General features: G+C 35.9%; 3 protein-coding genes across 6 annotated transcripts; all 3 read left to right on the top strand.

Moving 5' to 3' along the window:
* Positions 1 to 887: 887 nt before the first annotated feature.
* On the top strand, positions 888 to 8,310 carry LOC141814649 (calcium-dependent protein kinase 26-like). Its single transcript, XM_074702585.1, has 7 exons — positions 888 to 1,820; positions 4,788 to 4,931; positions 5,013 to 5,165; positions 6,115 to 6,230; positions 6,856 to 7,023; positions 7,262 to 7,486; positions 8,074 to 8,310. Exons 1-7 carry the CDS (start codon positions 1,112 to 1,114, stop codon positions 8,200 to 8,202), a joined length of 1,644 nt encoding a protein of 547 aa, XP_074558686.1. The 5' UTR covers positions 888 to 1,111; the 3' UTR covers positions 8,203 to 8,310.
* Positions 8,311 to 12,361: 4,051 nt separating this feature from the next.
* Positions 12,362 to 16,940, top strand: LOC141814660 (monosaccharide-sensing protein 2-like). 4 transcript variants are annotated; one of them, XM_074702598.1, is made up of 8 exons: positions 12,362 to 12,502; positions 12,587 to 12,890; positions 12,999 to 13,059; positions 13,234 to 13,313; positions 13,609 to 14,175; positions 14,628 to 15,589; positions 16,135 to 16,322; positions 16,395 to 16,940. In XM_074702598.1, exons 4-8 carry the CDS (start codon positions 13,235 to 13,237, stop codon positions 16,831 to 16,833), a joined length of 2,235 nt encoding a protein of 744 aa, XP_074558699.1. In that variant the 5' UTR covers positions 12,362 to 12,502; positions 12,587 to 12,890; positions 12,999 to 13,059; position 13,234; the 3' UTR covers positions 16,834 to 16,940. The 4 variants fall into 4 exon arrangements, with proteins under 4 accessions (XP_074558699.1, XP_074558698.1, XP_074558697.1 ...); XM_074702597.1 differs by having other exon boundaries at positions 13,196 to 13,313; XM_074702596.1 differs by having other exon boundaries at positions 13,186 to 13,313.
* A 190-nt stretch (positions 16,941 to 17,130) lies between these two features.
* LOC141814662 (psbQ-like protein 3, chloroplastic) lies at positions 17,131 to 17,907 on the top strand. The gene is made up of 2 exons (XM_074702600.1): positions 17,131 to 17,645; positions 17,718 to 17,907. The coding sequence occupies exons 1-2, from the start codon at positions 17,208 to 17,210 to the stop codon at positions 17,811 to 17,813; spliced, it is 534 nt and encodes a 177-aa protein (XP_074558701.1). The 5' UTR covers positions 17,131 to 17,207; the 3' UTR covers positions 17,814 to 17,907.
* The last annotated feature ends 959 nt before the right edge of the window (positions 17,908 to 18,866 follow it).

Here is an 18,866-nt window from a genome sequence, read left to right as displayed (position 1 = left end):
ATAAACGTAAGAGCTCGGAATGATATAGAATCAAGTCATATGTGCTTGGGTAGTACTCTTGAATGTATCCACATACCTTCAAATACCAATCTAATGCACCATATTCCGAACAATAAATTTTTAATCATAGAATACCTTTTAATCAATTTGTATAAAAAAAGTTTTTTAATCGATTGCTACGACCAATTGATTAAAGTTACTGTTTAAAAGGTATTCTATGATTATAAACAGAATCGATTTGAGAATTTCAAAATTTTACCTATCTAGTTCAGTAAATTGTCAAAGTTATATATTTAATATTTTTAAAGACATTCGAATAATTATTATATATATATATATATATATTATATAAGCATATAATAGTAGTTTCTTCCATGAGGATTTCATAAATTGTAAGAGGATTTATAAGAATGTGTAGATTCATGAATAAAAGATATTAGAAGTATATTTAAAATTGATGAATCACTTCTAATTCTACTTTGCATTTATGATTTATATGTTTTTTATTTATAAAAAAATAATTATTTTTTAAAAAAATTATATCTTTTTTTTTCTTAAAATTTCCATTTTAAAAACTTTATTTTAGAACATTAAGTACTGCTACCTTCTATCTTTTCTCTATAGAGATTTAAAATGCGCTTAATTTTTTTATGTTATTATTATTTTTATTTTATTATCAATTTCTGGGATGATATTTTTAAAATGGTAAAATAGATATTATAATAATATTTGAGAGTAAAATAAAAATTCCAAAATTTTGAATATGAAGGGGGTATTGGGAAAAATCTCTTAAATGTTGGGGCATGTTAAAAATTTCCGCTTGTTTTTAATCCGCAAAGCTCGGCTCGCAGCTTCCTCCCCTCCTTCCTTCTTCTTCTGATCCCTCTCTTTCCGACTGCCTCCTCGTCCCGTGACCAGTTCATTTAATCGCTGAAAAAGACTCGATTTTTATTGTTTTGTTCCTCTTCTCGCAGCCAATCGTGTTGGAAATTATGCTCCTTGTCTCCTCTTCCTGCAAATCTCGGTCGCCTCTCCGAATCCAGGGACCTTGAGGCCGTCGAAAGCTGCCTGCTTTCGCCTGAATCACTGGCGATCTTCTTGGTAGATTTCGATGGGTAATTCGTGCCGGGGATCGTTTGGGAGCAAGTTCCGCCGGAATAACGTCAATGCGCCCGGGATGCCGGCGTCCAAGCGCCAGCTGCTCTCCGACGACGGGGAGACGCCCAATAAGCACTCGTCGAATAATCACGAAGTTTCCTCCGTCGTCGCTGCCCCTGCCGTCGCCACGAGGCGGGGCTCCGAACCCGTCTCCAGCTCCGTGTTCCGCCACAAGACCCCCAACCTAAACGAACTGTACGTGGTGGGGCGGAAGCTAGGGCAGGGGCAGTTTGGCATCACGTACCTCTGCACTGAGATCGCCACTGGGGTCCAGTACGCCTGCAAGACCATCGCCAAACGGAAGCTGATCTCGAAGGAGGACGTGGAGGACGTGCGGCGGGAGATCCAGATCATGCACCACCTGGCCGGGCACAAGAACGTTGTCACCATCAAGGGCGCGTATGAGGACCAGATGCACGTGCACATTGTGATGGAGCTGTGCGCCGGCGGGGAGCTCTTCGATCGGATCATCGAGAGGGGACATTACAGCGAGCGAAAGGCAGCTGAACTCATCCGGATCATTGTCGAAGTCGTGGAGGCTTGCCACTCGCTCGGAGTTATGCACCGAGACCTGAAGCCAGAAAATTTCTTGTTGGTTTATAAGGATGACGATTTCTCCCTCAAGGCCATTGATTTTGGTCTCTCTGTGTTCTTCAAGCCAGGTAAGAGCATAATAAGCGCCCATTGTATAGTTTCCAAATTCTTGGATGAGAGATTTGATTTGCATTGATTCTCAATTTTCTTTTCTCAAAATAATTATTGTCTACCCTCTCAATTATTATCATTTTCTCAACATATATTGCCAGTACATGTTCTCGTCATTCCATGTGAATCTTTATGAGGTTGTGACATTGTGTGACTACGTTGATTGGAACATCTCAGTCAAATCAACAAGAAGGCAATGCATTTAATACTTTTTTTTCACTATAAAGAGAATTTGCAATAAAGTAGATTGTATCAAGACATGCGTTGGAAGATCAAGATGGCTTCATTGTTTCACAATTTTGAAAATTATGTCTTTATGTAGTTAGTTCATAATCTTAAACATAGGAGGCTCTTTATTTTATTGAGTTTATGCATTGTTAGGTTTACATTGCCTCTTGTATGGAAGATGTTGATGACAAGATTAATGACTTCCTAGTTTGGTACATCTCACTTATCTAGGCATATGGGATTTCCAGATTAGATATTCTTGTGTGGCTTACTGCTACAAAAATTATATAACGAAGTAAATTAGGTCACTACGAAGACTTTTTTTTCAAACATCTTTGAATATATGTAAATGACTATAGATGTTTCGAGAACCATTAAGTGATTATGAGCAATGAAGTTCCATTGCCCATAATTATTCACAAGGGAGCTATTCAATTCTTAGTTTTAAATGTTAATATAGGAGGGCTTGCTCCATATCGTTGCATATTTACTTTACTATCGCCAGTGTCTATGAGAAAGAAGACTAAGTTTGTGTTAATCTAAAAAAATGATAAATCCCAGTTAGCCCCATTGACTATCTCTGGGATGACTGGCCCGGCCCCACGGAAGTTTCCCACCGGCCACCAGGGTAAATCGGGAAATGCACGCAATGGCCAGCTCAGACGCCCATATCCTTTGATTGCGCTCCCCATTTGGAGGAAAATTTCTGCAAATACGCCGTAGCTGGGGATCGAATCGTAGGTGCCGGGGTGACAACCTGGATGTCCTACCGCGACACCATTGCCCCGGGGACAAATTTGTGTTAATCTAAGGTTTTGGAGGATGTCATTTTTGACATGTATCAAAATGGTCAATCTAAGAAATGGCCTATTGAAACCATAAAAGGGAAATCTTACTGTTGCTTCAAGCTTGCTCTCCTAAATTTTGGGGATAGATTGGTTCTTTAAAATCTCAAATGGAATTGTATCGTGTATATTTCAATGCTATATTTTAATATGAGAATAGTTATATGGATGGTAAACCATTAATCTGATTTTGCAAAAGCACCATAATCCCCCTACATTGTTCATATGTAAGAATTGAAAGCACACTTACATTTTGAGAGCCCAAAGAGCAAAAGAATGGTTTCCTTTTTTGTTTTTATAAGTGTAGTTCTATCAAAGTGTTTTTATTTTTATTTTTATTTTTGAAAAACACCTTGGCGGCCTTACATTATTTACCTTGATGACCCCACGATCTATACTGCTTATATGGTAAAAATGAGAGCATATAAAGGCTGCTTCAAGTCTAAGGAGTAGAAATATGCAATCATTTATATTTTTGACAAATGTAGGACCATCAAAGTGATTTCTATTTCCTAAGACTTCAAGGAGCAAAGATGAGATATGATATGTTATTTTTTACGAGTGTATGACCATCAAGGTCCTTCAGGCAAAATATCTAGATGGTGTTACACAATTCATATGGCAGAGTGGATCTAAGTTTCTAGGAGTCCTAACAGTAAAAACATAGCCTTGTTTATGTTTTTGACAAATGCAAGCTGTTAAGGTATTTTTGCAAAATATTTTGATGAATCAAAACTAATCATTTTAGCCAATATAAATGCATACCAATGACGTTTCTGGGAGAGTCAAGAACTTTAGAACAATTATTGAGTTAAAAATACCCAAAATAGCATTTTTATGTACTAAGAAAACATCTTTGGGCTTTGGCCAACAAATTGTATCATAGGCTTCCTAAGAGTCCCAAGAGAATATTCTAAGTTTTCACATTAAAAACAATAATTTTGTTTTAAAAATTCTGGCCAATATTACACCAGAGGTTTTGTGGGAGTCTTATGAAGAATATTCCAAATTTTGAACTTGAAAATGTTAGTCCTTGAGTTAAAAATACTCATCAAGGTGATTTCAAAAACACATTGATGAGCCTTTTTAATGCATTTCAACTCAAAAATACTTTGTATGTATAATTCTCGTCCTCATGAATTTGCATTTGTTTCTTTGTAAAAAATGATTAAATTTGACCCCAAAAAATTTAGAGAAAATTAGAAAACTAATTTCTATAAGTCAGGGCTGATTTAGGGCAGATTTCCCAATGGGGGCACCTAAGTTTGTCAGTTTTTGCAATGGAGGCACCTAATTTTGTATTTTCCTAGATCACACACCCTACTTTGTTTTATCCCAAATCTTTGCACCAGGGTTAATTTGATTTGTAAAAAAAAAGTTGCTTGATTGGGGAAAAATAAATTTGGATGCATGATTTGGGAAAAAGAATGAAACTTAAGTATGACCGTGAAGAAATTTGCCTAATTTATTTAATCATCACAATCATTTGCAATGCATATGGTGGATGAAGAACCTGACTTGATTTTACATTCTCTAATTAAAATACAAATAGAATATAAGCATTAAATGTTACCCAAACATTTTTTCTTAATCCTACTAATTTTTGGATAAAATGATTGCCGTAGCTCTTCATGACATCAGGTAAGCTGACCAACTCATACTCATGCAGGCTACCTACTACATTTCTGGAATTTGAAAACTAGTCTCTGATTCATGCTCTAATGTTACTGTAATGTGCTTCATAGTTGCGGCAATGTTTTTTTGTTTCGTTTGTCCGCTACTTTCTATGCAAACTGACTTCTGTTTCTTTTAACTTGGAGAGACATAACTTGGTTTCTGTAATTCTTTCAGGTCAAACTTTTACTGATGTGGTTGGAAGCCCATACTATGTTGCTCCTGAAGTACTTTGCAAGCATTATGGACCAGAAGCTGATGTTTGGACTGCTGGTGTTATATTATACATTCTATTGAGTGGTGTGCCTCCTTTCTGGGCAGGTATGGTGTCAATATCTTTGCATTTTGTTTAAATAAAAAATTAACATGGAAAATTACAAAAGCTTTTAATTTTGATTCCAGAAACACAGCAGGGAATTTTTGATGCAATTTTGAAGGGAATCATTGATTTTAAATCAGATCCATGGCCATTCATCTCAGAAAGTGCCAAAGATCTCATAAGGAAGATGCTATGTTCTAAACCTTCAGAACGTCTGACAGCCCATGAAGTACTATGTATGTGAACCCTTTTGTCAACCTCAAAATAACTAGTGATTCTTATCGATACACTTAGTTCAATTGTCAACTATTTCTTTTTTATTTTTTTGGGAATGGTGGAGGAAGTTTAAATACACAGTTTGGCTTAGTTTTTGTCCTTTTATGCAGTGATTTTGTTAGCAATTTTTTGTATGAGAGGCGTAGTGGAGATTTCTATCTTAATAAGATTTGATTGTCATTTGTGTTTTCTTCTATTATTTACCCCACCTAGTGGGATAAAAGTTGGTTGTTGTTGTTGTATTTGGAGAATTGCAATTTAACCGGCCACTGGTGGTTCATAACCATTTTGTTTTATTCAAATTCTGGAACACTAGAAACATGATGATTCCAATGGTTTTTATGATTAGCCGCTCAATGCCAGTGGTTGCTAGCCCTTAACTATAGGCTCATGGGATAAGAAGCCAAGATAAATAATGTTTTAATCATGTTGGTTAGAGGAAAATAACATATAGCTAAATGCACTGTGAATGATCTTTCATCTGCGTACTTGTAAAGATGAATGCGTTGATAGTTTTTAGATTGAATACCCACTTATCATATATTGGTAGCCTTTGGCATCTGAAACTATATTTTACATGCATAAACTTGATTGTCTTTTTTTTTTTTAGCTTTGAGTGGTTTTCACTGAACATAGGAAATACTATATAGTGTTTCTTGTGAGAACTAGGCATCCCAAAAATTGATTGCAGTTTTTTTTTTCATTTACAGGCTGGAGGCCTTAATTTCTTGTCTAGGGAGTGAAAAAGTTTGGTTTAGGAGTAAAAAAAAGTGTCAAAGGCTTGTGCTTGTAAGAATCAAGACTTAGTTGATTAGTCATAGATATTATCTATTGTATTTGATTATCCGCTCAAATTTTAATTAAACGAATGTTATCTTGGTTTTCTGTTTAATGTCTTTGTATGGTCAGGTCATCCCTGGATTTGTGATAATGGAGTTGCCCCTGACCGAGCTCTTGATCCAGCAGTTCTTTCTCGCCTCAAACAATTCTCCGCTATGAATAAGTTAAAGAAGATGGCTCTGAGAGTGAGTTCATAGCAATTTTTCGACCTTTGTTAATCAGGATGAAGTCTATTGCTGTTCTCCTAGAAGTTTGCTCTATTTTGACATTGTTGGATTATTCAAATATTATTTTCACATTAATAAAAGAATTCAAGGCCTTTCTTGGCTACCACTTGTAATGAGGCCAGCAATCTGTCCATCCCCCTTTCTTCATTCCAATTACTCATGGTAATCTCTTTCTTACCAATATGAGACTAAAGAAAACATCCTGCCAATCCATCTAGGCATTTGGCCTGACTTATAAATCCTATTGACAATATCAAAGAGATGTTGTTCCACTTTTAACTGTAGGTCATATGCCACATTGTGAAGATTGATTTGTATCTTCTTAAACACTTTTATAATGGAGAATTCAATAATAATAATGGTCAAACAATTATCCCTCTTAGATGTTGTTACTGTGGTGTCATAAATCATAACTACATTTTTTTTGCTATTATATTTAAGGAAGTACACTAGGTGGATACATACTCTACCATTTGGAAAAAAAAGAACAAGGGTTTCTATTTTTATTTTGAATATTTGATGGATGCTGTGCAACAAGTGTAATAATTTTAAATTGTGAAATCAATTCTTTATCTTCTATTAGGTTATAGCTGAAAGCCTCTCAGAGGAGGAAATTGCTGGATTAAGAGAGATGTTCAAGGCAATGGACACAGACAACAGCGGCTCAATTACCTTTGATGAGCTTAAAGCAGGTTTGAGAAGATATGGTTCTACTTTGAAGGATACAGAGATTCGTGATCTTATGGAAGCAGTAAGACAACATTCCTAGAAAGGAATAGCCAAATCTGATAATTACTTAATTACATTTATCAAGGGATGCTTTAATTGCTCTGTCCATAAATGTTTAAGAAGCACTTCATTCCTTGAAGTAGTTTGTTAATGTTGAGTACATTCTTTTTGAACATACCTTTTGATATATGAAGATTAGTGCTTGTAGATTAAAAGAATCAAGTTTTCGTGCTTCCTTTGACATTTTAAAATACATTTAGGCTGATGTGGACAACAGTGGTACCATAGACTATGGTGAATTTATTGCTGCAACAGTACATCTCAACAAATTAGAACGCGAAGAACATCTAGTGGCAGCATTTTCATATTTTGACAAGGATGGAAGTGGTTATATCACAGTTGATGAGCTTCAGCAAGCTTGTGAAGAGCACAATATGACTGATGCTTTCCTTGAAGACATTATTAAAGAAGTGGATCAGGATAATGTGAGTAATATACTATGAGCTATATACAATTTTATTGACCCAAGATAGACTATTCCTTATAAATTTATAGAAAGCATAATACAAATTCCTTTCTTCATCAGATAAGGCATCCTCATACTTAACAAATTTTAGTTGCTATTTTTTAGTATTAATTGTGATAACTTTGTATTTTTCTCTGATGCTGTTTACCCTAACCACAAGCTGTGAAGTTCAAATGTATATAACCTCATATTTGTTTGTGATAAGGTAGCAATCAGTAAGATAATTTAGCTTTTGTAACTAGACAATTGTTCTTCATGTTCTAATTTGTAATCATCAGGTATTCTAAATGTTTTTATTATCTTAAGAAAACTGAGTCATTGCCACATGTACAGCTACTCCAAAGCATTAGAAAAGAGTTTCTTATTTTCTTCTCCTTTTCACTTTTGTTTAGAAAATTTTAAGAATGTATTCTTGTCTTCCTCTTCCTTTGCTTGAGCATGGAAGGATGCTTCCCTCATGCCACATTTCACAGAAAAGTGTTGGACATATGCTTCAGAATCCAGGTCTCAACACAAACCCTAACAGAAAGTAATTTGATGTTTCAGGATGGTCGTATTGACTACGGTGAATTTGTCACTATGATGCAAAAGGGTACCATGGGAATGGGACTCGGTCGGCGGACAATGCGGAACAGTCTAAACATAAGCATGAGAAATTCTACAGGACCATTGTGAACATTCTTACACGTACAAATTCTGTCAGAAATTACACTTCCCACCTCTTGCTTCTGTTTTCTTCTTTGTATTCTTTTTGTTGCAAAATGGATACGAAACAATCAAAGAATGTGAGATTGTTTTATTTTTCTTTCTTAAGACTTGTACATCTAATTATCAAGAGAAATATAAATTATCATGCACTCTTCTTAGAGAGGAAAAAGATAACTTCATGTCTAAGCTTAGGGTATTATCTAGGATAAACTAGGGAAACCAAGGAATGAGAACAAAAAAAAAAAAAGGGTGCATGGTAGGACCCTCACAAACATGACATGTCTCTTTGCTCCACTTATTCTTCAACTGGTTATGAGAAAAGGTTTGCTCTCTGTCTTTGATCTTAGTTCCTACTCAAACAGTAAACTATTTATCTTTCTTATCCTTTGTGTTTGTACCTATTTGGTTGATCATTATCCTGATGTCATGCACATGTTATGCTCCCATCTATTAACCTGCAAGCTTTTTATCTCTTTGCAATTTTAGCTATCTCTTTGCTGATTAAGCATCTATTTTAAAAGGTAGCTTGTGGTGTTTGAATGCTTAGCCAAGTCCTCATCTGTCCTTCACTTTCGTCAGATGTTATTTCATCTGTTTTTTTCTCTTCTTTCAATAGGCCTGTTAATATATTAACTCTGTTTTGATATGAGATCTTTAGGGGTGAATTTTTATATGTTCTTTGAGCTTGTCAAAGTTGGAAGTTAGTACTTGTTATCAACAACTGTTTTCTCTGAAATATTTTATTTACTTCATGAAATGGAATTATTATTTTTGATGAATCTGATCTTGACTTTGAGGAGACTTATGTTTTCGATCCGGCTTGGTCATTGCGATTTGCTTTGTGAGGAGGCACTCCAGTTAAGGAGCTACTATTATGAAAATTTTCATAACTTCAATGATTTTATGAACTCTCTTAGGTTTACAAGAGACCAGAGGTGATCCTGCCACCCATCCTGAGCTGATTTTCCTTGTTTAAAGAGCTGAATCAAGCTTCTTCGGTAAAGCCTATGCCACTTTGGTTGCATTTTAAACATTGAGCTTGCGAAGAAATCGATTGTCATAAAGTTTTCTAGGTACAAGAATTGTAATGAACCCGATCATTGTCTGGTTGTGGAGCATCCTGTTACTTGATTGATGCTTGATGAGTTTTGATTGATAGAGCCATTCATCAATGAAGGGACAACATCTCACACAACCATCATTACATCACTAGTTTATTCTAAGATTCTCCTATCATGTCCTATAATATTGACATTTGCTCTTGCAACAGGGAGTTAAAGCAAGGCCTAACCTTTTATTTTCAGAGGTACTGTGCCTCACCTTCCTTGTTAAATTATTGATAATTGTGAGGTTGTTGCTGAGGCCTTTTCTTAAGGACAGAAGAAGAGAAGACAAATAGTTTTTTTTTTTTTTTTTGTGCAAGAGCACATATGCCATCCAATGGCTTCTCAAAGGATTAAAAAAGAAATCCTAATCCTAATTCTTGTATTGGGAGGAATATAATACTATTTACTAGATGTTCTTGTTGTATCTTAAATTGTTAGTAGTGTTTTTTTTGTGTTGTCCTTAGTTGATGTATGATTGAATTTTGAGTCGACATTAGTCAATTCACTTTAGGGTTTGTTTGTTTATATGTTATTATTCTTTGTTTTCTTCCTTTTTGTATTTTTTTTCCTCCATGCAAGTCTTTTTCAACTTCTATTTAGGCATGAGTGAACTTAAAAAATTAATCATCAATATAATATAACAAATGATGTGTGATAAGTTGAAAGTTTCAAGTTATTATTATTTATGCTTCGATTAATTCTAAAGGTGGACGGTCTGATTTTACTGTTCGATCATCAGATAAATTCGGCATGATAATCCAACATTACTAATGGTTCAAAATTTATGAGCGTTAGGAAATGTTTAGTGTGAGATTCAAATTCTTGTTGTATGGGAATTAACTTTTTTGAATGTATAGTAGTTATTCTAAATTAAATTTAATATTAAACTCAAATTTAATCAATTAACGATGTTAAATTTATGATTTGTCAGTATAATTAAGACTTTTGTTTGTGGTTTTTTTATCTTAACCATTAATTTCTGTAGTGAAAGGAAGATCCGATTTTTGTGAAAGCAAATTTCAAATCTATGACTACCTATCAAACATCAAATGTCTTCAACAACTTGATAGATGGTAACTATAATTATATGTATTGATCACAATAGTTTTTCTTTGGATTAATATTTTATGTCGATCTTGTTTTATATTAAAGTGTTTGGTGGTGTTGTTTTTTTAAAGAAATTTGTGGGCTAGGCTGCTTATTATAAAAATTGTCATAGAACATGCAAAAAAAATATATAAAAAGAATACCTTTTTTATTAGAATCATCAAAAAAAAAAATTTTCTACGACATATGCACAGATGAGATCTGGTTTAACTAAGTCAATACTGATCATTAATTTATTATAATAATTATAATTCATAATTATTTAATACGTATACATGTGCTAGTTAATCATAGTTGTTTTAATACGTGTTTAAGTGATTTAATTTTTATGCAGTTGGAGAGTAAGAGGGATAGTTTGAGTAATAAAAATGGCGTGAGATATAACTTTAATTTAATGATTAATAAAAAAATGAGTACTTTTTTGATAATCCTAATAAAAAAGATTTTTTTTGAGAGGATGATTGATAAAAATAAAGATTTTTTAAGACAGCTTGTTGGTGTTTAGGAAGTATAAAAGGTGAGATTTCTGTTTTTTTTCTTAAATCATAAATAATAATTTATTCAATTTTATTGCACTTTTTTTTTCTTCTATTTATCTTATTTATATATTTTAATTTTATCCGACATAAAGGAATAAGACCATTTATTGAATCGTGTAATCATGTTTTCATAATATCCAAAATATGCACTTTCATATTTATTAAAATATATAATTATTTTATGTTATATGTGTCCTTCATCAATAGTCGATTCTTTATTTATCAACGGTTGATTGTTACATGGATAGTTGTTTTTGAACTTATTTATGTCAATTTGTAGACTTAGTTGATTGCGTCATTATTGATCAATTTTTTATCCTCTATCACCTATTGATCATAACATATTAATCAATTATCATAAATTTAATATTTCAATATATGTCTAAAGACATAATGAGAAATTTAATTTAAAATGTTTATAATGTGTTAAGACTATCAATAAATTTTGTTTCTAAAATTTAAAAATTTTAATAAGACGGTATAAATTTTAAAAATTCATAACTTTTTATCTAGATATAAAATTATGATTCAAATTAAATTCATTATATTTCTTACCTCATCACCCTACATGATTACATAGTCTCAAATACTAATTGAAGTTATTAAAATTGAAGTATTAAATTTATGATAATCGATTAATTCATTATAATTAGTCGACTGATGATGATCTAGATTTGTGACAACTCCAAAAAATTAATAGTCGAATGCAGTCGATTGACATCCATATGTTATTGATGATAAATTTAATAGTTAATTATTGGTGAATTAGCAATTGGTTATAGATATAATCTAAAATAATTATATATTTTAATAAATATGAAAGTTGAATATATATCTTAAATAGTATGAAAATTTAGTTACACTGAATATACTGAATATGAATTCAAAGAATAATAATTTTTTTTATACATGATGGGGAAAATTTTAAATGAAATTTCAATCATATCTGCCTACTTAAATCCTGAATACAAAGAATGATAATTATGAAATTTGTATAGCAAAAATATAAATTTATCTTTTTTATCATGATTAATTATAATTTTTTAATTTATTTTTTTATAGATAATTATGAAATTGATAGTGTAAGATTGTTGGAGTGGAGGATTTTTTGTTTAAGAATATAAACTCGTCAATCATGAAATTGAATGATGTGGAACACACTTTGACGGCTGCTCTGCACTTAAAAAGAAATAATGATAAAGTATTTTATTCGTTTATTTATTTATTATTTGATCCTTATTTCTACTGATTTTGAACTGGCTCAAGAATTCCCAAATACGTAACTCTCAACTTGGGAGCGTGAGGAATCTTCTTGCATCGTCGGTTGCTGCCATCGCCTACAGTTGAGATTTTTTTTTTTATTATTAAAGATGCGCCATTCCGCTTACATTACGCTCCCAAATCGAGATTTCTCTTCATCATCGACGCGGCTGGCAGCTTCCATGCTCGGATTCATCGCGCGAAGCCTAAAGATGGGATCTTGAGCCGGTATCACGATTTCGGCGGCCGCCCACAGTAAGTCCAGTAGGTTCTTGATGGGTTTTGCAGTACAGCTGTGATTAAAAAGCGGCGCTCGATTTACTTTTGTATCCTTTACAGTTTTGAAGAAGAAAGCTGAAGACGTCTTCGTAGCACAAATTTCGCAACTTGTTATCTCAGTAAAAACGATCGTCAAAAAGCTGCAGTTTTTTTTTTTTTTGAAGTCTTTATTTTGTTGGATCTTGCGAAATCACAGACAAAGGGTGGTTTTGGTACCGAAAACCCGAAACAAGTTTAGACATTTATCAGGCTTTTGCGAACTGAAGCGGCGAAGCGGAGATAATCTCTTGGACGTCAAAGAGAGTGAGGAAGAGCAAGAGTAAGAGCCAGAGAGGCGTATAGAGGTGGAAGGAATCCGATTGCGGTGTGCTGTTTTGCTCCCATTTTCTTTTACTTCTCACTTTTTTATATTAGTTCACCTTGCTAATGGCTCTTTCCTTCCATAATTCTACCCTACGCTTGGACTACCAAGGTTTGGGACTTTCTCAGAAACAGGTTGCCTTTCTTCTTTTCTGGAAAGAGGAACTCTCTAAGTATGTTGTATCTTACTGATTAAATTTCTCAGCTCATCGTTATCAAAAAGTTCATTTCTAAAAAATCATTGTTTTCTTCTAACAAAGTATGATCAAATAGAATGCCAATAACAATTTTTTCTTAAGAAAATTGCAGGTTCCGTTTCTAGCATAAAGTATTATCTTTTTTGCAAGGATGCGAGGAGCTGTTCTTGTTGCAGTAGTTGCCTCGATTGGGAACTTGTTGCAGGGGTGGGACAATGCTACCATTGCAGGTATATTAAAAAAGTAAAAAATAAAAATAGAGACATAACATCTTCCTTGCTTCAAATCTAATCGAAATAGGTTTATGATCCTGATCATCTCTCTTTCGACCTTGTAATTTTGTGTGCTATCTTCTGTCTTCTTTTTACTCCGGATAAATAAAGATTTTGATGCCACTATTTATGTCATGCCAATTTCTTCACATAGTTCCGATATACATCTAGGTGTTCTATTAGTCATCGTTTCTTTTTGTTCAGAGCATATGAATTTTTGTCTGAGTATCTGGTTTTCTTTCCTATGTTTCAGGATCTATTCTGTTCATTAAAAAGGAATTTAAATTGGAAAATCACCCTGCTGTAGAGGGGCTAATAGTAGCAATGTCACTTATTGGTGCTATGATCATCACAACAGTATCTGGAGTAGTATCAGACTGGATTGGTCGGCGACCCATGCTAATTATCTCAGCAGTCCTCTTTTTTCTCAGTAGTTTGGTCATGTGCTTCTCCCCCAATGTCTATGTTCTGCTCTTGGCAAGGCTCGTCGATGGATTTGGAATAGGTCTTGCTGTTACACTAGTTCCGGTATATATTTCAGAGACTGCCCCAGCAGAGATAAGGGGTTTGTTGAATACACTTCCACAGTTCAGTGGCTCACTTGCCATGTTTCTCTCCTACTGTATGGTATTTGGAATGTCACTAAAGCCAAATCCAGACTGGAGATTAATGCTCGGTGTTCTTTCCATCCCTTCTCTTGTGTATTTCTCTCTGGCCGTTTTTTATTTGCCGGAATCTCCAAGGTGGCTCGTAGGTAAAGGACGAATGTTGGAAGCAAAACTGGTTTTGCAGAGATTGAGCGGAAGAGAAGATGTTTCAGGTCTGTGTATGATTTAAACTAGAACTTGCTTGTTCCTTTTCTGTGAACATCACTATCGTTTGGCACACTAATCTAGTTTTAGCATACTTAGTTATAGTTTCCTCGCAATACTTAGTTATAGTTTGTTATAAACTTCTAAATAGGTCACTGCCTCTAAATTTGAAATTGTGATTTCTTGAATCTCTTGTCCATTGATCTGAACAAATTGTCAATTCTTTTTGCAAATTGTTCTTTAATAGTTCTTGTAGTGTCGAAATGGTAGGCCTCTAGGACCTATTTCTGTAACATATTTTGCCTTTGCTTGTTCAAAGAATGCCAACTGCAAATTTTCTTATGGAAACTAAAACAATACTGCATATTTCATTTGTCCCTGGTGTTCTAGTCAATCAGTCAAGTGGAGTTAATACCTAACCAAGTTCGAATAACTATTTTCTCCTTTTTCAAGTAAACAGGAGAAATGGCCCTCCTTGTTGAGGGTTTAGGTGTAAGTGGTGAGACATCCATCGAGGATTACATTATTGGCCCTGCAAACGAGCCTACTGATGATCAGGGAGTAATTGCAGATCAGGAACAAATTAAATTGTATGGAGCAGAAGAGGGTCTTTTCTGGGTGGCTAGGCCTGTTAAGAGAAGCATCCTTGGTAGTGCATTAAGTGTTCTATCTCGTCGTGGTAGTTTGGATACGCATGGTAAAATACTGCTAATGGACCCTCTGGTGACTTTATTTGCAAGTGTGCATAAGAAGCTACTTGAGACGGGTAGCATGTTTTTCGGTAGCATGCAAAGCGCATTGTTCCCTAATTTTGGAAGTATGTTTAGTGTGGCAGAGCAGGCACCTAAAGATGAACCATGGGACGAAGAGAGTGTTCAGCAGGAGGGTGAAGACTATGCATCTAATGAAGGAGGAGATGACAATTTAGAAAGTCCACTGATCACACGGCAAACAACAACTGTGGAAGGTGGGGAAATTGCCCCACCTCATGAGAGAATTTATGGTGTGGGGCAAACTAGTCTGGTGCAGGATAATTCAGGCGAGGCAGTTAGTAGCATGGGTATTGGTGGTGGATGGCAAATTGCTTGGCAATGGTTAGATCGAGAAGGTGAAGATGGGAAGGGAGGAGGATTCAAGAGAATTTATCTACACCAGAAGGGTGTCCCTGGGTCACAAAGAGGTTCTCTTTTTTCGATTTCAGGAGGTGAAGCCCCAGAAGGCAGCAGCACATTTGTGCAGGCAACAGCTTTGGTGAGTCAATCAGCTCTTTACTCAAAGAAGCTAATGGACCAGAATCCTATCGGTCTGGCAATGATCCATCCTCTAGAAATAGCTTCTAGAGGCCCATTCTGGTCAGATCTTTACGAACCTGGAATACGGCACGGCTTGTTTCTTGGAATTGGGATCCAAATCCTTCAGCAGGTAGCTTTTACATGTATGGTTTCTCTGTTATCTTTGTCGACCCCTATGCTTTGATTATTCTAAACAAGACGATAAAGGTTCTTCTCATTTTGTTTTTGGGAACTTTTGTCGTCACCATATCATCACAAGACTAATTCTCTGATCTTAACAGTTCAAACGTTTACAGTCATTGACTACTGTATGCATCAAATCAAACCAGATACTGCTTTATAATGTCTTCGACTTGGTTCTTATGTTATTCCGTTCATAGCTTCCTATTTACCAAGACAAGGTCAAAGATTACCAGCAAAAAGTAAATCTGTTTTAAATGTTTCTTATGAGAAAAGAGAGTTCATCTTTTCTGAAAATGTTCAGGCAATGAAATTGGCATTCCTTTTACTTATTCGATACTGGTACCATCGCATCCTTTCAGACTTGCTACTCTCTTTTATTCTTCCATGAAGTATGTAATTTTGCGAGTGTTGTAGTTGCTGTCGAGAAACTAACTATCACGTTCGATAATCTCTATCGATCATTTCTACCTGATAACACTTATCTACTTGCAGTTGGCTGGCATCAATGGGATTCTGTATTACACTCCTCAAATATTCGAGCAGGCTGGTGTTGAAGTCATCCTTTCAAACATAGGCATCAGTTCAGATTCATCGTCTATACTGTTTAGTGCTCTCACAGCATTGTTAATGCTTCCTAGCATTGGCATCGCCATGAGGCTTATGGATATCTCAGGAAGAAGGTAACTACTCCTCGTTTCCGTTAGTCTACAACTCGTCTATACTTCATGTATGTATCTTATCTCATCGTGCAGGCTCCTCTTGTTGTCCACAATCCCTATCTTAATAGCTTCGCTGGTTGTCTTAGTCATTGCCAACCTTATCGAACTCAGCACAGTGGTTCATGCTGTCTTCTCCACTGTTAGTGTTACCGTATACTTGTGTTTCTTCGTCATGGGATTTGGACCTGTTCCGAATATCCTTTGTGCCGAGATCTTCCCGACCAGGGTACGCAGTCTGTGCGTGGCTATCTGCGCGCTTGCATTCTGGATTGGCAATGTCGTCGTCACCTACACATTACCTTTGATGCTCGGCACCATTGGCCTTGCAGGAGTCTTCGGAATCTATGCAGTAGTTTGCATCATAGCTTTTGTGTTTGTGTTCCTAAAGGTTCCCGAAACTAAGAGCATGCCTCTTGAAATTATCGTAGAGTTCTTTAACGTTGGTTCGAAACGAGCTGCTATACAAGATTGATACTTGTGCTACAGCAAAAACCTCTTGGCTAAGTTTTTTTTGGATCTTGTCGTGTAATCATGAATCTTTTTCTCGATTGCTTTAACAAGAAACCTGTGGTTGTTAAATTGAGGAAGGAAATTTCTCACATGCAGTTCCAAACAATGCAGAAGCTCTCATTTTTCTTCATGCTGAAAGTTAATTACTGAAGGTGTAAACTGGAAGAACAAAAGATTTAAAGAAGTAGCACCAAAAAACAAAATTTTATTATCCACGCATTTTCTTTCTGATTAGACAAGTAGAAGGAGAATTCTTCTCCACACATCTCAGGACCATCTTATCCAGATCATCTCTCCGCTTTCGTTCTTGCATCCAAAGCTTCCACTGCATCTCCGATGGCTCAGAAACTGCTCTTTTCTGCAAAACCCACATTCCACCTCCCTGTGCACTCCAAACTTGTCCATGCTGCCCTGGTTCCCCATGAGCAGGCAATTGGGAGGAGAACAGCGGCCGCTGCGGCCCTAGCAGCCGTGCTCCAGGTCAAGGAGGCACTGCTCTCGAGCTCAAACATTGCTTCAGCATTTGATTTCTCACTCACTGCTCCAGACCAGACATTGGAGGAAGCTGATGCCGTGGTGAGGACCCATGCGAGGGACCTTCTGCAGATTAAGAGATTCATAGACAGGGAGTCATGGAGGGAAGCCCAGCTTGCACTGAGAGAGAGCTCATCCTATCTGAAGCAGGATCTCTACACTATAATTCAAGCCAAACCGGGAAGCCAGAGGCCGCAGCTGCGGGAGTTGTACTCTGTCCTCTTCAACAATGCCTCGATGGTGAGCTTGATTCAGTTATACTCTCGTCCGAGCACGTTTAACTTCAAATCACGATGATTCTTTCCCTTGCAGCTTGATTACGCAGCGAGAGATAAGGACGCGAGCCGCGTGCAAGAATGCTATGACAACATAGTGAAAACTCTGAATGAGATTTTTGCTGTGATATAAAAACGGTTAAGTGACATTTGATGCTTGTTTTGTCGATCAAAACATTTCTGTATCTAGGGAAAATTGGGTAATCTCATGCAAATTTGTCGTAGAAGACGGTTCAGCATCCATAATGTTGATTGTGTGACTTTCAGTTCGACATCTTCAGTTGAGGGGACACGAAGATATTTGGGTAAAAATTATGATGGCGTATGTAACATCTCGTTTTCGATTAAATCGTCCAACCAATTCCTCTTTTGTGGGGCAAGGAACTTCTGAATGCGCTTCGATGCGTAAGAGCTCAGGAATTTGTCTACTTTATGGTTTGGCGAGAGCATTATCAACTTTGTTAGTCGTAGAGATTTCTTGTCTCAAATGTGAGAAAAATGGTTGGAAAATCGTTCTCGTGTTGTGTCATGTGTATGCTTGGCCCATGACCAAGCTTAGCCTAGCACATCCATGTGCAAAAGGGAGGGAAAGGAGCTGTTGATAAGCTCTTTAAAGTCTCCTCTACTTAGATGTGTTTACCTTCGAGGAAGGAATTCCTTTCCATGAAAGAGCAAGAGAGATCTTTAAGGTGGAACGTTCTTTGATAATGATGTGGCGGATTTTGATTGCTCTTACATGACATCTATAGTCAAGAAATAAATTAATGTGTCGAGTCAAAAGATAATAGTTAATAAAGAATGGACCACCATCCTAAGACTTGTCTTTACAACTTCGAAATCTTGGCCACTCGGTCACTCGACTTCTCGATCTCTTTGTCACTTGGCCACCCGACTTTTCAACCACTCGATCCCTCGGCCTTTCGACAACTCGGCTCCTTGACCATTCAACCACTCGACCATGCGGCCCCTTGGCCTTTCATTGTCCAACATTAGATACCACCTTTTGCCTAACTCAGAGACTGCGCATACTCCTAAAATGTGTGGCAACTTAAAAGGTCAAAAGAGAGGATGGTTACGAGGTTGTCAAATCTGACCACCGAACACTTTTATATCTACGCATAACATCAAAATGAAGCAAGAATATTTAGTGATTGTCGCATGACAACTTAATAAAAAGAAGACGGTT

This window comes from Curcuma longa, chromosome 21 (genome assembly GCF_044706935.1).
Source record: "Curcuma longa cultivar G26 ecotype Majalengka, Jawa Barat chromosome 21, ITB_CL_G26_1.1, whole genome shotgun sequence".
NCBI classification, from domain to species: Eukaryota; Viridiplantae; Streptophyta; class Magnoliopsida; order Zingiberales; family Zingiberaceae; genus Curcuma; species Curcuma longa.
This window is presented reverse-complemented; position numbering and strand designations above follow the sequence as displayed.

Bases quoted from the DNA above. Each gene is read 5' to 3' on its own strand.
- LOC141814649 (XM_074702585.1), top strand. From the start codon at position 1,112: ATGGGTAATTCGTGCCGGGGATCGTTTGGGAGCAAGTTCCGCCGGAAT. The intron at 6,231-6,855 runs GTGAGTTCATAG...ATCTTCTATTAG, and splicing joins TAAAGAAGATGGCTCTGAGA to GTTATAGCTGAAAGCCTCTC. The intron at 7,487-8,073 runs GTGAGTAATATA...TTGATGTTTCAG, and splicing joins AAGAAGTGGATCAGGATAAT to GATGGTCGTATTGACTACGG.
- LOC141814660 (XM_074702599.1), top strand. From the start codon at position 13,235: ATGCGAGGAGCTGTTCTTGTTGCAGTAGTTGCCTCGATTGGGAACTTG. The intron at 14,176-14,627 runs GTCTGTGTATGA...TCAAGTAAACAG, and splicing joins CGGAAGAGAAGATGTTTCAG to GAGAAATGGCCCTCCTTGTT. The intron at 16,323-16,394 runs GTAACTACTCCT...CTCATCGTGCAG, and splicing joins ATGGATATCTCAGGAAGAAG to GCTCCTCTTGTTGTCCACAA.
- LOC141814662 (XM_074702600.1), top strand. From the start codon at position 17,208: ATGGCTCAGAAACTGCTCTTTTCTGCAAAACCCACATTCCACCTCCCT. The intron at 17,646-17,717 runs GTGAGCTTGATT...TTTCCCTTGCAG, and splicing joins TCTTCAACAATGCCTCGATG to CTTGATTACGCAGCGAGAGA.